The 16,623-nt window shown below is 42.4% G+C and overlaps 1 protein-coding gene across 1 annotated transcript in view; it reads left to right on the top strand.

Annotated features, from left to right (window-relative positions):
- The window catches only part of LOC147434894 (uncharacterized), a 57,793-nt gene extending 54,054 nt beyond the window's left edge, over positions 1-3,739 (top strand). The window contains exon 2 of the mRNA XM_086491286.1: positions 3,449-3,739. Coding sequence (XP_086347412.1) covers positions 3,449-3,672 — 224 coding nt within the window. The 3' untranslated portion in view covers positions 3,673-3,739. The remainder of the gene's footprint in view (positions 1-3,448) is intronic.
- The last annotated feature ends 12,884 nt before the right edge of the window (positions 3,740-16,623 follow it).

Here is a 16,623-nt window from a genome sequence, read left to right as displayed (position 1 = left end):
GCCAAATTTCGGCAACATAACAACCCCAAAACTTGTGCGAAACCAATTCCCCTGCTTGAACTCACTTCCACTGGCATAAACCCTCTGATTCCTGCCAAAAAACAGTAAATTCAGCACGCTGTATTTACTGCTTTTTGCCTTATTTTCAGCCCTAAACAGTCCCCTAACTGTCCTCTGCCAATGGGGCACTATTCCAATGGTTTTGGCGTCCGTATGGCTGAAAAACAGTCAATTTACAGCTCTGAAAACGCACTTGTACGGTGAGGTTATGACCCTCACCGGTGCCTGCTTTGGAGTAGCAGTTAGCTACCCCTGTTCCTACTCAAGGAGGCTCTTGCCTCAGCACAAAAGCATGAACCCACACAACTGTACATCAGTCAAATGAAGAGCCCTCTTGTGGGGCATCACATAACTGCACGTAGGGGAGAGAGAGAGCAGTGTGTAGCGTGCAGGGCATCACTCCTAGCACCACAATGTACATAGAATGGAAAGGAAGCACTCCATAGCTCTTAACCTGTGACAGGTTCTCAATGAAGCATCCCCACAGCATAAATCGAGCGCCCCCTCTGCTGCCCTTGACCTGTAATGCATCTGTGAACAAATAGATGCAAAAAGGGGAAGATTTCCATGGCTGCCAAAACCTGCGTATCGCTGAAAACGCAGCAAAACAGCCCTGTAAACACGCATCTGATGCCTTTCAATACTGAAAATGAGCTCCTATGTCCTAGGTAAAGTCATAGGAAGCTCAAAAGTGGAGAGAAATGGCTGAAAATCGAAGTTAACAGCCTCCAAAACTGCTCCAAAAAGTCAGTTACGAGTTCTATTCTCCCAGACTCGGTAAATTGACCAAAAAGTGCCACTTGGCACTCATACATGCAATTTCCTCGCATTGGGCTTCCCGCTTAAAAATCTCCCAACTGGTCACCCAGTTGACGTCGCGGCAAAGTTGTAAAATGTTCCCCTAGTCATACCGGAGGTAATGACGCGAACACATTTCACGGCCCAAAATAGCAGTTCTCTAAATTTTAGGAGATGATTCCGTTGGGCTCCCACTGGTCATCTGACCATCTATCCTCATTGGGACCGCATCCAAAAGTGCAATGTGGCCCAATTGTCGGATACTTTCTGCTGGTAGTCCCACCTTGACTTTATGCCTTTATTGAGTTCACTTCCTAGTATCGACTGACTTGCTATGTGCGACGGGGGGACCTACATGATCTTGCTCTGAGCCTAGACATCCTCTTACTATTCGAATTCCAGTGCCGACCTACTTTCCGTCTACGGATGAAACTACTGTTCACGTTGGCCATACAATGTCCGACCATTTGCAACTTCGAAAAGAGGGTCTCAAAAATTAAACAAAAATCATTGGAAAGAAACCAACAACTAAGGTTAGTAGTTGCCACGTCCTCGTGACAGGTGCCAAGGTTTGGGGCAAATACTCTCTGCGGTGGAATTCCGCGACTCCGTGTCGCGTGTCGTCTCTCTCTTTCAGTTCAGTTGTTATTGAAGTACTAAAAGTCTGTTCAGTCTGTTCTTTTCTATTCGCACGTGGCGCACGTCTTGTGACAACCTTCTATGCCTCCTAGACTTTTTTCACAAATCCTCTTTGCTTGATTTTCTTGCTTTTTCTTTGCTTCTTCCGCCTTTTCTCATCCTCACTAGAACTAGAGGACGACGAACTATTGGAACTTCGTGAAGGCGAAGAAAAATCTGAGTCATCCTCAAACGAACATTCTTCTTGGATCTGCTTGCCACCTCGAAAGTAGACTTCCGGCCCACATAACCGTGGAAATCCAACGATTTCCTCTTCTTCCGAGAGTGCTTTAAGCCTTTCATTGTCTGGTCCATCTTCTTCAAGCCATGCAAGTGTTTTCTCTCAATCTCTCTCCCTCTTTTAAAATGTTGCTACATGGCATTCCACGTCTCTCTCTCTCTCTCTCTCTCTCTCTCTCTCTCTCTCACGCAGTCCTTCTCTCCTATCTCCAGCGCAACGCTCATGTCCTGTTGCAAGTCATGTTGCAACTGCCTAAGGGGCCTACCCCACGCGTACCCATCGCAAGGCTATTGCCTCTCTTGCAACTGGAGGGGACGTGCTTGTGGACGTTGGAAATGGCGCCGGCGGATGACCAATGGAGGGAGCGAAGGATAGCAGAGGCCATCATAGCAGAGAGTTGAAGGCATACATTTGGGGGGGGGGGGGGGAAGAGATCAACACACGAAGGCGATGAACATAGGGAGGTGTTTCGTCATCGTGGACAGGAGGGGGGAATCTTGCCACTATTGAATTTTAAAAAAGTTACCAGTAGATAATGTTTTGTTTTATCTAGTTTTGTTTCGTAGCAAATAAAGCGATTTAGTTTTTTTTTTTCTTCCTTGTGTTTGTTGCTTTTATAGTTTTATGAATGCTTTATTCCCTCTTATAATTCGTGAGTTCAGACTATTTTGAACTTATGAAGGTATATATAGAATCTTTTTTTACAAGCACAAGAACCGGAGTGACTCCTCCGTTCTAAATCATTGGACTCGATGGTCAATTCCTTCCCTTGTGGGAAATTCTCGAGAGACAAGCTCTCAATTCTATCTCCGTCTGTTCCTAGAGCGTGAAGCCCTACAGACTGTTGTCGATTTCGTTCTGAAATTTGTGCATCGGCAAGAGGTGCCGAATAGTAATAACAGAGATGATACTGGCCATCGGAGGACAAAGAAGACGGAGGATGAGGTGGTGGTGGTGGTAGTGCCGCAGTAGAACCGAAGGTGGAGGTTCAGAAGGCAACGGTGGTTGCACTCCAGAAGTAGCAAGTGGATGTTGTCTTTAAGCCCTATGCTTGGAGATACCTACCAAGAATTGGGAAGCATCTCGAGAGGTCTGCGGGATTGTGAGAAAGGGTAGGAGGAAGAGGAGAGCAAATGTGAGAATCTTGCTGAGGGATAGCAAGGGTAGCAGGAGCATGAAGAGAACCCAATTAATTGCGCAAAGCCTCCAAATCAATTAGATCATTTGTTGGGCTCTGCTTTTGTTGCTCAGCCAGGTAAACCACTGATGCCACTGCATTTACTTCCAGCGAGTGTTTTGACAGAATATGTAGAGAAAACCACAATCTGCAGAACCTCCAAATCGGCCAAAGTGACAGACGGGAGTTTCCTAGAAGGCTCTGGCCATGTAGTAGATCTACATGCAATGCTGTGGGTGATGAGCCTAGAACAACCACTAGCCATACAAGAATTCCAAAAACCTTGAAGCAGCAGGGGATGAAACTCACACCTAAGGGGCCTGTAACGTGGAGAACCTCCCTGCTCCGCGAGAAAGAAAGAAATAAACAAAGAAAGAGTTTTTAATATCTATGTGAGGCTAAAGTAGGCCAGAGAGAGAGAGAGAGAGAGAGAGAGAGAGAGAGAGAGAGAGATAGGCCGGCGGCTGGGCTACAAAGTTCAAGTTTTTGTGCAGGTATGGCAGCTCTCTCCCCAAGATGGCACACAATTTGTAGTGGATGTTTGGCAGTTTTATCTGTAAATGTGGTGATTGCTATTTATATAGTAATGGCAATGAGGGAGCCAAGATCAGTGGCTGAGCCACACCCAGATCCTACTTTTGTCTCCAGAGCTAAAGCAAGCTTGCTTCAGGCCTGCCAAGAAGAGCAGGACTCTGAAAGAGAGAAAAAGGATTCGTGATGAAAACATAAAATGATGTATGAGCAGGTTTCAAAAGCGAAGAGAGCTGCTCATGCAGCTTTGCGCATGCTTTGTTTGCTTTTGGTCCAAATTTTCTGTGCTTTTGGCTTTGGTGAAACTGTGTTTGAAACCAGAAGTCTATTGAGTGGTTCCTCAAGTTTGGTGGCCTACGCAGTAATTTATATAGTGTAGGACAGTGACATTGGTGTGGATGCTACAAGGACACCAAGAAGGAAGGATCTTGGAAAACTAGACAATGCATAACTGAATGAGAATGACGGACCATTTATTGTGCTGCTTGCATGCCTGAATGTGTGCACATGTACCAGAAAAAAGAGAGGTGGGTAAGCCCACCTAAAGGAAGACCCATATTCCTATCTTGTAGACCCTAATTTTCCGAAAGCTCCCTGTATTAATATTTCTTCCGTTAAAAACTGTTTGGCCTACAGTAACCAACATGATGTTCATGGTTTGTTTGTCCTACAATTATGCTCTAAGTGTACTTTATCGAATACAACGATAACGACATTTACTAAGAGCCATATATTGCAAGCTAGAAGAGCGAAGCCGAGGAGGTGATAAGTGTCATCTTGAAAACAGGGATGAGACTTAAAGAATAAACTTATATTTCCCTTAATACTAGTGGATGTAGAAAAGGTACTGTAGTGGACAAAACTAGCCATTAGCTACATATCAAGATGACTGTGGTGAGTGTCCATACTAGAAAACGCAAAAACTAGCCTGAAGACGGAAAGCAAGTCATCATCTTAACGCTATTTAGCCTCATTAGCTATTAGATGTTGAAAGGTATTGTACTGAATAGAATTTATACAAGCAAGCTTTTTCATGATGCTTGGGCTTGCCATTACCCTTCCGGTTGCGACCTTACAAAGAAGGCCTTAGGCCTGCCACCTCTCTTGGCTTAAATTGAGTGTTAGAATGTCACAAAGAATGCTATGTAATAGATCATCTCTCTCTCTCTCTCTCTCTCTCTCTCTCTCTAACAACACTGTGCTATGCAAATGTAGTAGTGTTTGAATAATATCTTAGGTGCTGGAGGTGACTGTGTTATATTGTCAATCATCTTTCAAAGGGTTATGTTGCTGTTTGTGAGTCAAACTTACTAATGAAAAGTGAAATGGAGATGGTTTGATGGCCTTGCAAGTGATCCTTTCTTGCAGTTGTGACAAGACAAAATCACGTACTATTTTTTGTGCTGTGTGCGCACGTGCACCCATCATGCGTGTGTTGTTGGTTAACCGAATGCTGGTTCAGTTCCTCTGTTGCCCCAAAAATTTCTTAAGCTCCTTGGTTGCAGAGGTATGAATGTTAGTGTCCTACTGCAGGTAATATAGCATGCTAGTAATGTTCTACACGAATAAAGATAAACAAGGAACTGCCACGTCTTAGTCTTAGTCTTATTCTCTCTTTCTTCATCTTTGGCACATTTTTAAAATTTCAAATTACCTATGGTTCTTAGTGTTGATGAAGGAGAAAATTACAATGAAGTTAATAGTGCTTGGAACTTCCTTAGTTACCTATGGGCCTTGCACCCGAAGTTGGATAATATAAATTACCCGTTTTCCACAAAATGGCAAGGTCCTGTTAATGCCACCACCCATATTCACGGGGAGTATCCCACCATTTGTTAATGGGAAGACAATGTTTCCCAAACCACCAAACCTCTAAGTGGAGTAAAACCACAAGATGAATCTAGGATAAGCGTGCAAGGTATAGACTCATGGTAGTTACCCACAAGATAATATACCCATAAGCTCCATCATGCATAATATTGATCAACTACTATGACAACAATCCAAACTAGAAGATGCATCTAGGATAAGCGTGCAAGGTATAGACTCATGGTAGTTACCCACAAGATAATATATGCATCAGCTCCATCATGCATAATATTGACCAACTACTATGACGACAAACCAAACCTCTTAAGTGGAGGAAAACTAGAAGATGAATCTAGGATAAGCATGCAAGTTATAGACTCATGGTAGTTACCCACAAGATAATATACCTATCAGCTCCATCATGCATAATATTGACCAACTACTATGACGACATCCCATTGGCGTTGTCAATGTCGAGCAGCGGGTATTGAACAAGTTACCACCCTCAATGATCCTCTCAAGAAGTTATAAGGCCCCAAGGTGTATTGAAAGAGGGATTCAGAACAAAAATGTGTCATTGTCTGTTTGGAGAACATTGATGTGAAGGCGTCAAAGGAGGAGTGAACACCATATTGGGTATTATAGTAAAAATCTTGCATTATGGGAATCTCCAAGTCAAGCATATTCATGTAATGTGGGAATGTTTCATTTAAAGTAAGTAAAAATGAGAGAGTTATGTTTAGTTATGGTTGATAGCTACAAATGATAATCCTGTAAATTGTGGTGTTGATAAACGCCGAAACTTAAGAGAATATATAGGGTGGAATTAAAAGCATATCATGAATTAATTAAAACAAAAAAGATACAACCACCAATCTTGTTTATAAAATTGAGTAGTACAATGACAATATAAACTCCCATAAATCTATTCCTCATTGTGATGCCATATCAAGCCTTTGATTCAAACATGGTTGATCTGCACGGGTTAGCCCTGCTTTGGCTTTTAGAGCATGCCTTTCAGGGATCTTAATTCTAGAAAATGTCCCTTGCTTGTTTGGTCTCCAACATCAAACTATTACATCAACATATCTCCCCCACCTGCGGGTCCTTGTAGTTTATAGCCCAGAAACCCTTTATACAATTAGTGTAAGCTTGAGCATTAGTGATACCACTCTTTCTAGCACAAAGTGCTCAATATTGAATCAAAGTATTTCTATATTTTGGTGATGTAGGATCTTTGTCAATGTCTAACAAAGCCATGGCAAGCCAAACAAGGTATATTTCTGTGTCACTTGGTAGTAGCATTACAAAGTCACCCTATTGTACATGAGTCATGTGGTCAAATTCTTCCCTTTGTCTTATCTTGTTGAGGTCCACAAAAATGACCATTCAACTCTTCCAAGCCTAAGAACCTTTCTTCCCCTTGTTGGAAATTCATTACACTGCTTTGCAACTGATGATATTCCTAATTTTTTGACCAAAAATATTCATATAACAATACTTTTGATCTAATTTCTTTTCCAATCTCTTTGATCACCTTACTTCAATAATCTATCAGGGGTCTATAGTACCTTGGCACATTTGTACCACCTCCTAAATTGTCATAAAATCTAATATCTAACCAACCAAATGATTTTCTCATATTAAGCTGATCACTTGATGTGGGAGAATAAACGGGAACAAGGGTTAAGATATAGACATGTGCTTATAGGTCTATCTCAACACGGGGCCAATAGTAAATGGGTCCAAATGAGAGATGGTCTATCAAAGAGCAAGGCTAACCAATGGAGCATAAGACCTTAGGGTTAGCTTCATTGAAGACCTCCAATAGTTAGTGTAAAAGTCCTTTGACCTTAGGTAAGCTAGGGTTGAGCTTGAGGTGGGAACCAGGCCTAAGCTTAAGGTGCTTGAGGTGCTTGTCATGCTTGATAACTAAGATGCTTGAGGTGCTTGATGATTGAGGTGCTTGAGATGCTTGAGGTGCTTGATGATTGAGATGCTTGAAGTGCTTGACATGCTTGAGATTCTAGGGCTGTACTTGAGCTGAGAACCCAGCCCAAGCTTGAAGTGCTTAAGGGGGCCAAGATTGTGGTGGGAACTGGGCCTAAGCTTGAGGAGCTTGAGATGTTAAAAGTCAAAGATCTAATCTCTATAAGGAGGGGGCGAGCCTTACATGAGGAGGGATGAGAGAGAACACCCACACACTCACACAAGGCCTACTTGGTACAAAGAAAGCATAAGGGACACTTGTCAAGTTCCTCCTCATGTTGCCCTCATGGTATGCTTGAAGCCTATTGGTTGGCCACCCAAGGGGTCTAATGATGATTCAGAAGATTTAATTAATTGATTTTGCATTTATCAAGTCCTCTCTCTCAAAGGGAAAAGGGGGACAATTGTCCCAAAAGGCTACCCTTGTTGCTTGTAATGCCTCCTGCTTGTGATTGGCTAGGCCTGGAGGGGTCCAATGAGCTTCAAGCATGAGCTACAAGGGGGGGTCGACCAAAGCAAGCTAGGGGATTGCTTAGGGGGTATGCTCACCCACACACACTCACTCACACTCTCATTGTGTGCTATGCAAAGTGTAAGAGCTCCATCTCCTTCTCCAAGCTCCTTGAGAAGTTGAAAGCCTACACCAACACTCTTGGCTGTGGAATGCAAATCCAACCAAGAGCTATGCTTCAATGCTTAAGCTTTCCGTCTTCTCCATCTTCATCACTATGCTATTATGTATGCTAAGCAAGAAGAGTGATGATAAGTGAGGAACTATTTCTTTCTCCAATGGAATACTTCTTCTTCCTCTTCCCTCCCCTCATTCCCTGTTAGCTCTCTCCACCTTCGAAGGTGTTTGAGGTGTTGGGATAGTTAATGCTTTCTACAAATTTTATGTTATGCTTATTGCAAGAAGGCTAATAGATTATTGCAAGTAGATTAATTACTTAATGCAAGTAGATTAATTATTATTGCAAAGTAGATTAATTGTTGCTTTGGGCACAAGTTGATGCATAAAAGTTTACATCTTCATGCATTCAAATGATATAGGGAACACATGGATTAATGATGTTCACAAGTTCTTGATTGTTTTCAAGCTAAGATTGATTGTTGCTCTTAAGCAAAATCTTGGTGTATGAAGCTTCCTTCTTCATACCGCCAAAAAGGTCTCAAGGAACACAAAATTTGTATTGTACCAAGTCTCCTTTAATGGGAGAATATATAATACAAATGCCTATTGGAGGGGGACCGGCTCCACATAAATGCGGTCCTCAACTGTTGTCATGTTCTCTGAACTCTCTCTGTTGCAAAAGTATTGTTCATGCCTATTTAATCAAGTGTTATGATTAAGTTGCTACTACCAATTAAGTTCACCCTCTATGCTCTCAAAGTAATCTCACAAAGTTTCTCACTCTAATTCTCTTAATTCCGCTATTCTACAAGTTACTAGACCATTTCCATTACATTGGTATCAGAGCATTTGGTTTCTCTTTTCTTGGTTAAGAAGCGAGGTCATTAAGTATAGCCTATAAATGGTTGATGTTGTTAACTATATTACGAACTAAGAGAGTGGAATGAACAATGTAGCTTTGATTTTTCACATGAAGGTGCTAATCATAATTGTTGGGGTATAAAGCCCAATGTGGTCGCCCAGGTAAGTGGGCGGGCCACCAGGTATGTACACATATTCTTTTGTAAAAACCTAATAAGAACTCACTATGCTCTACACATTACAGTAGAGCGAGTTCACCATATCGTCGTGCTCTTCTTCTCGCACTCTCTCTCGCGTCGCACTTCCGCTCGTACTCCTTCAACTGGTATCAGAGCCAGGTTGAGGCTCGGGGCAGCACTGCAGGAGGCTAGAGTCACCAACTAAAATTGGAGTGAAATTCGACAGGCGAAGACACGGCCCCAAATCTCGTGGGTGAGCTCGAAGGGCACGGTGTTGTCAGAATTTCATTTTGAGGTCATCTCGGCCACCGTTCGGCTTCGACAAAGGTCTGCGCAGACCATTTTCGACTACGTGGTCTCGACGGGTGCAGATCCGACTCTGCAAATTTGGGGTTTTCGGCCTATGACTGCAGGTGCTGAGGATATCGACACTTCTTAGAGTGCTGATTTGTGGTTGTCTACACATCGAAGGACGGCTCACAGTTCTTGGAGGCGTGTCACATACGACACGGGCGCATCTACACACAGACTGTAGGCGACATCCACTAGTTCATCAGGTAGCTTGTGTTTGCTGCTTGATATTCCAGATTTCATCCTGACATTGCAGGTACCTCCATATGGGATGTATTGTCAGAGATGATGTATGTCTGTTGAGGGTTTGCTAGCTGTGAGTCACGCAGCAAACAACCGCCGCAACGGTTACAACATACAGTGGGAAATTTGTGGATGTATGACTTTGTGGGAAGTCTATGTACTGTCAGATTTACTGCAGCCTTTGTTGAGGGTCGAGTGAGGTTTTATTGAGCTGGGGGATTCTCGAATGTTGAGATCCTTTCGGTGATACAGGTCTTGGAGCGATCCCTCGAGCACCCTTAGATAGGCAGCTAGGATGTATTGACTGTGAGTTAGACAATTGGGATTGCATCGTTGCTTAACTGCCGTTGAGGCATTGTCGCAGTCTATGCTTACAGGATAGTGACAGGACAGTCAGAGACAGTACAGGTGCAGGACAGGTTTACCCACAGCTTACAGTGTCAGAGAGACATTGTTTTTGAGCTGTTTTTTGGTCTGTTTTTTAGTCCACCAGAGCCATTTTACAAAGGAGACTCTGCCGAAATTTATGCAGAATCTGAAGCTTTCTTGGTTCATTTGACAGGTTGATATTGGTTCAGAGGTCAGTTTACAGGGGAAACTCTGCCGAATTTTTCCCAGGAAAGTAAACTACTGTGAAGCGTAGCTATGGCTGGATCACAGGACACTGCTCTTTACAATATCAAGAGGCTGGATGGAACCAATTTCCCATTGTGGAAGCAACAGATTTGACACGTGTTGGTACAAAAGAAGCAGATAAAACCTATAAAGCTCAAGGGGATAAAACCAGAAGATATGGACGAAGATGAATGGAGCGAAATGGATGAATTGGCACTTTCTACCATTATGCTGACTTTGGCAGAAAGCGTTTACTTCAATGTAGCAGACGAGATGTCGGCTTATCAAGCATGGTTAAAGCTGAGTGATCTTTATGAGAAGCAGAGTGCAGCTTCACAGTTATACTGGCTTAAGAAGCTTGTTGACTTGAAGATGAAAAAAGGGACACCTATGTCCAATCATCTGAATGAATTCAACACAATCTATAGTCAGCTGTCAGCTCAAGGTGTCAAGTTTGATGAACCTGTTAGAGCTATGTTCCTGTTGATCACGTTGATCACATTGCCAGAAAGTTGGGACACTTTTCGCACAGCTTTGAGTAATTCTGCACCTCCAGATGGTTGGAACATAGCAGGTGTAGAAGGAAGTCTGCTTACTGAAGAAACCAATAGAAAGACAATGGACAAAGGCAAAGGAACAGCCTTAGTTGTCAGGGGAAGGACCAAAGAAAAGTACAAATGTGGAAAGAGGAATCAGTCTCGTAGCAAGTCCCGCAGTGCTAAAGGCAAGAGTGACATAGAATGCTACCATTGTGGCAAGAAGGGTCACATGAAAAGAGACTGCAGAGAATGGAAAGCAGAAAAAGGCAAAGAGAAAGCTAAAGACCATGGTGAGAAGAACAAGTCCTCAGTGAAGATTCAAGAAATAAATGTGACAAACACTGTTGCAAAGGATGACAGTCTAGTGTCGGGAGACATCTACTTCTTGAAGAATACAATGGACTCAGTCAGCTCTTCTTACAGAATCTGATGGAAATGCACTGAGTGACTGGATTATAGACTCAGGGGCATCACTTCATGTGTCTCCAAACAAGGAGTGGTTTACTTCTTATGTGACCACTAAAGATCATGTTCGGCTAGGCAATGGGCAGACATGTGAGATCTTAGGTGTTGGAGATATTCAATTGAAGTTTCAGAATGGCTCTTCTTTCACGCTGAAGAATGTGAGACATGTTCCCGCAATTACAAAGAGCTTGATCAGCACAGGTTTACTTGATGATGCTGGCTACGTCACCACTTTTCGACAGAACATGTGGAAGATATCCAAGGGTTCTATGACAGTAGCACATGGAGTAAAGTCTGGAGGACTTTACATGATTTATGTATCAAATGTCTCTAAAAATGTAATCAATGTAACCGAGCAGCCGAACGTTTCTTTGTGGCATAGCCGGTTAGGACATATGTCCAAGAAGGGAATGGAAATCTTGTCTCGTTCTGGTTATTTGCCTGGCTTTTCATTTAATGATTTTGAATTCTCTGAACATTGTCTGTATGGTAAGCAAACACAGCAGCCACATAAGCATAGAAGCAATAGAAGAGATACACAGTTGGCACTTGTTCATAGTGATTTGTGTGGACCTATGCCTAACCTATCTCTAGGGGGAGCTTCTTACTTTATGACATTTATAGATGATTACTCGAGGAAAGTATGGGTTTACTTTCTCAAGCACAAGGATGAAGCGTTTAGTGTTTTCAAAACGTTTGTGACACTTGTGGAGAATCAGAGTGGCAAGAAGCTTAAATGCTTACACACTGACAATGGTGGAGAGTATGTTTCAAAGGCCTTTCAGGACTTTTGTGAGTCAAAAGGTATAAAACGTGAACTTACTGCTCCTTACAATCCTCCTCAAAATGGTGTTGCTAAGAGGATGAATAGGACCATACAAGAGAAGGTCAGAAGTATGTTGTCTAATGCACAACTGCCAAATGGGTTTTGGGCTGAAGCTGTATCAACAGCTGTTCATCTTGTAAATAGATCTCCTAGCAAGGTTTTGCAGAAGGATTCAGTGCCAGAGATGGTATGGTCAGGCAAAATGCCCTCATACAAGCATCTCAGAGTCTTTGGCTGTGAGGCATATACTCACGTTCCAAAGGAATTTAGGAACAAACTTGAGCCAAAGAGTAGAAAGTGCATCTTTCTAGGCTATGGTAATTCTGGTGAGATGGGGTACAGACTTTGGGATCTCGAATCCAGAAAGGTTGTCCGCAGCAATGATGTTCACTTTAATGAATCCAAATATCATTCTAAACCAGAGAGGGTTGAGGAGATTAGAAGAGTTGTCTTCCAAGAAGATGGACCTGCACGTGCAAGACAAAATGTCAGGGCTCAAGAGGAGAAAGGACAGGATAGAGTGGAACCACAGGTTGTGGCTGAGCCTGAGCCACCTATTGTGCGTAGATCTGGATGTGTCACGCGACCTCCTGATAGTTTTGTTCCATCTATGAACTATGTCATGTTGACTGATTGCAATGAGCCTTCATGTTACAAGGAAGCAGTGCAAATGAAGGACTCCGGGAATTGGAAATTGGCCATGCAGTCAGAGATGACAGCTCTGCATAAAAACAAGACATGGAAGCTAGTTAAATTACCACGGGGCAAAAAGGCTCTACCCTGTAAATGGGTTTACAGGTATAAGATCACCGCTCATGATAGTCAGCCAAAGTACAAAGCAAGGCTTGTTGCCAAGGGCTTTAAGCAAGAACAAGGCATTGACTTTGAGGAAGTCTTCTCTCCGGTGGTCAAGATGACTACATTGAGATGCTTTCTTGCATTGGTTGCCATATTAGATTTGGTGTTGCACCAAATGGATGTCAAGACATCGTTCTTGCATGGTGATTTAGATGTGGAAATTTACATGCAGCAGCCAGAAGGGTTTGTTGAGAAAGGCAAGGAAGATTGGGTATGCCAGTTGTTAAAGAGTCTTTATGGCTTAAAACAATCACCGAGGGCATGGTACCATAAATTCCACAAGTTTATGCTTTCTCAAGGCTACAAACGTAGTGAGTTCGATCACTGTCTATATACAAAGAAGGCTAAGGATGGCAGTTGGCTGATCCTTATTTTGTATGTGGATGACATGTTGATTGCTGGCAAGCACTTGGAAGAAATTTCAGCTTTGAAGTCAAAAATGGCAAAATCGTTTGACATGAAAGACATGGGTGAGGCAAGTCATATACTTGGTATGCACATTGAGAGAGACAGATCAAAGAAGTTGATTTGGTTATCTCAAACAGAGTATATTGACAAGGTTTTGCAACGTTTCAATATGGAGAAGGGAAAGGCATTGAGTGTTCCATTGCCACCATATGTGAAACTTAGCAAACAAGATTGTCCTGTGTCTGAGGAAGAACAGGCTGAAATGGATAAGATTCCATATGTGTCTGCAGTGGGTAGTTTGATGTATGCAATGATTGCTACTCGCCCAGACATTGCATTTGCAGTGGGAGTAGTAAGTCGATACATGTCAAACCCAGGCAAGAAACATTGGGAGGCAGTGAAAGGAATATTGAGATACCTGAAAGCTACAAAGAGTATGCGTATATGCTATGGGAGTCAGGAGCTAAGTGTAAAGGGTTTTACAGACTCAGATTATGCAGGTGACTTAGACAACCGAAGGTCTACCTCAGGGTATGTCTTTACATTGGCTGGTGGAGCAGTATCATGGCGTTCTAGATTACAAGATTGTGTTACTCAGTCTACTACAGAGGCTGAATATGTTGTAGCATCAGAGGCATGCAAAGAATCAATTTGGCTTAATCGACTAGTAACAGATTTGGGAATCAAAGAAGAGATGCCCGTGTTATATTGTGATAGTCAAAGTGCTATACAATTGGCTCGCAATCTAGTTTATCACTCAAAGACAAAGCATGTGGATGTGAAGTATCATTTCATCAGGGAAATGCTCGAGGATAAGCAACTTCAGCTTGTCAAAGTTCACACCACAGAAAATCCTGTTGATCTACTTACAAAAGGACTTCCCTCAGAGATCTTTGCGCATTTTCGCAAGCAGTTAGGTGTAGGGTAGTACATCACTTCTCTACATCTCTTGTATATTAGCTTGTATAGTAGCTTCTCTCACACTTAAAGTACCACATTGGACTTTAAGTGGGAGGTTGTTGGGGTATAAAGCCCAATGTGGTCCCCTAGGTAAGTGGGCGGGCCGCCAGGTATGTACACATATTCTTTTGTAAAAACCTAATAAGAACTCACTATGCTCTACACATTACAGTAGAGCGAGTTCACCATATCGTCGTGCTCTTCTTCTCGCACTCTCTCTCGCGTCGCTTTTCCGCTCGTACTCCTTCAATAATACCCCCATGTTTGTTAATTACCTTGTTACTAGTTTGCAGCAAGCCATGTGTAAACCTACTTTGCAAGCCGAAGTTACCCAACAACTTCGTGCTTATGGGATTTCCCTTTCTCTCCAAGAGGAGAGAGAGCTTAGGAGGCCTCTTGAAGAGACTCCCAAAAGAAGGCTCTCTCCCATACGAGAGGAGGATTCCAAGGAACGAGAAAGCACTAAATCCCTAAGTTCCTTTGAAGAAGATGACGGTCTAGACGATTGCCAACTCCTTCTAAGAGGAAATTTTCAAACCGTAGTCCTTCTCCTTGTCACCCCAAAAGGGAAGAGAGGAAACCAAGGAAGAAAAGGGCAAGGAAGTGGTCACCCTCCTCTCCTTCTTCTTCACCTTCCTCCTCTTGTGATGAAAGCTACAACTATTCTCCTAGAGAATATAAGAGGGGAGGACATCACAAATCTTACTCTGCCTGGCGAAGGTCGCAAAAGCTCAAGAAGTTCAAGGAGGGAGGAAAGAGTATCTCTTTTCTCACCTATGATGGCACCTTTGGTGCTACCGACAAAGTGTTGGCCTTCATCTAACAATATGATGCGGCCTTTGGAGATGAGGGCTTCACAGAGTCCTCCAAGCTACACCATGTCGCTATGCACTTCCAAAAATCACCTCGTAAATGGTGGACTAGCCTTGGAGGCAACGGTGAAGCCCCAAAGACATGGAAAACTCTATGAGTTTCCATCATGAAGCATTTCCTTGCAAGCGATGCAAAGGACAAAGTGCTTACTGAATGGCGCAGCTTGAAGCTTCTCTCTCATGAGTTTATTCACAAGTATGTAGATAATTTTTGGGATTTACATCTCAAAGCCCCTGTCTACAAAAAGATAGACTTTGGGGAGCAAAAGCAACAATGAGTCTGCGGGTCTTTCTAAAGAGATGGCCGAGTATGTTAACTCGCAAAGGCCTAGGACCATATCGGCCGTCATACACCACACTATGGTCGCCTCTCAAATTGATTTCCAACAAGGGGTTAAGATAAATTCTAAACCCATGGAAGTGAAGGATCAAAATGAGTCTAGAGGGAAAATAAATGCTCAAACTTCCTCCAAAGGAAAAACTAGCAACAATGATAACGAAATCAAGGAGAAAGGAGTCTACAAAGGTAAGAATAGACTCTCTCCAAAAGAGCTAGAGTGTTTATCGTAAGGATAACAAATTCTACAAGTATGGGCAGCAAGGGAATGTCTATCGTGCTTGTCCCCAAAGAAATGCACGGAACGAGCCGCCTTGAGTTTCTATGGTTGAAACTCCAAAAGAGGATGCTCATAGCAAAAGGCTTTCGTTTTTCCTATGCTAGGAAAAAAGAAAGACATGTACATACATGTTTATGACTCGGGTAGCACCCTATCCCTTGTAAATATGCATGCTTTTGACAAGTTAATGAAAATATATATTTTCATATACATGATTTCCGTTAGAAAGTCTGTAAATGAATTTAATGTTTCAACCTGTAGTAATTAAAAAAAGACGGGAATCAAGAGGAATTAGAGTTGTCTAAATTCCTAAATGGATTCCAAAATGTTTTTATTAATGATATTCCCGTGAGCTATCTCCACAATGAGGGGACAATGGCCATGCAATGGAGTTTCTACCACGAATCTCACTGTCTAATAAGCCTCCTTATTGAGCTTCATAAGCTCCACAAGAGGAGATCAAGAGGCAATAGCATGAACTGGTAAGTTTTGAGGAAGATTAGGCTTTCTTCTAATATAAAAAAAAGTGATTTATTTTTGAAGAGATTCAATAATTAGGTCACATTATCTCTAAAAGTGGTATGTGTATGGATCCACAAAAGGTAGAGGTAATAAAAGGATGGCCTAATCCAAGGAATCTACATGAGATACGAAGCTCTAAAGGTATGAGTGCATACTATAGAAGCTCCATAGGGAAAATTCATGCTTATAGTCGGTCCAATACATGACTTAACAAAAAAGAATGTTGGACTGCAAAAGAGAAAAATGCTTTTGAAAAGTTCAAAGAGAAGCTTATCTCTCAACTCATGCTTACACCACGGGATCTCTCAAAGCTTTTTGAGGTCCAATGTAATGCTTGGGTGATTGTTGTCAACAAGGGCATGCCATAGCATACAAGAGTCAATCCAATGAGCA

The sequence above is a fragment of the Adiantum capillus-veneris genome, chromosome 19 (genome assembly GCF_014529385.1).
Source record: "Adiantum capillus-veneris isolate H3 chromosome 19, ASM1452938v2, whole genome shotgun sequence".
Lineage (NCBI taxonomy): Eukaryota > Viridiplantae > Streptophyta > Polypodiopsida > Polypodiales > Pteridaceae > Adiantum > Adiantum capillus-veneris.
This window is presented reverse-complemented; position numbering and strand designations above follow the sequence as displayed.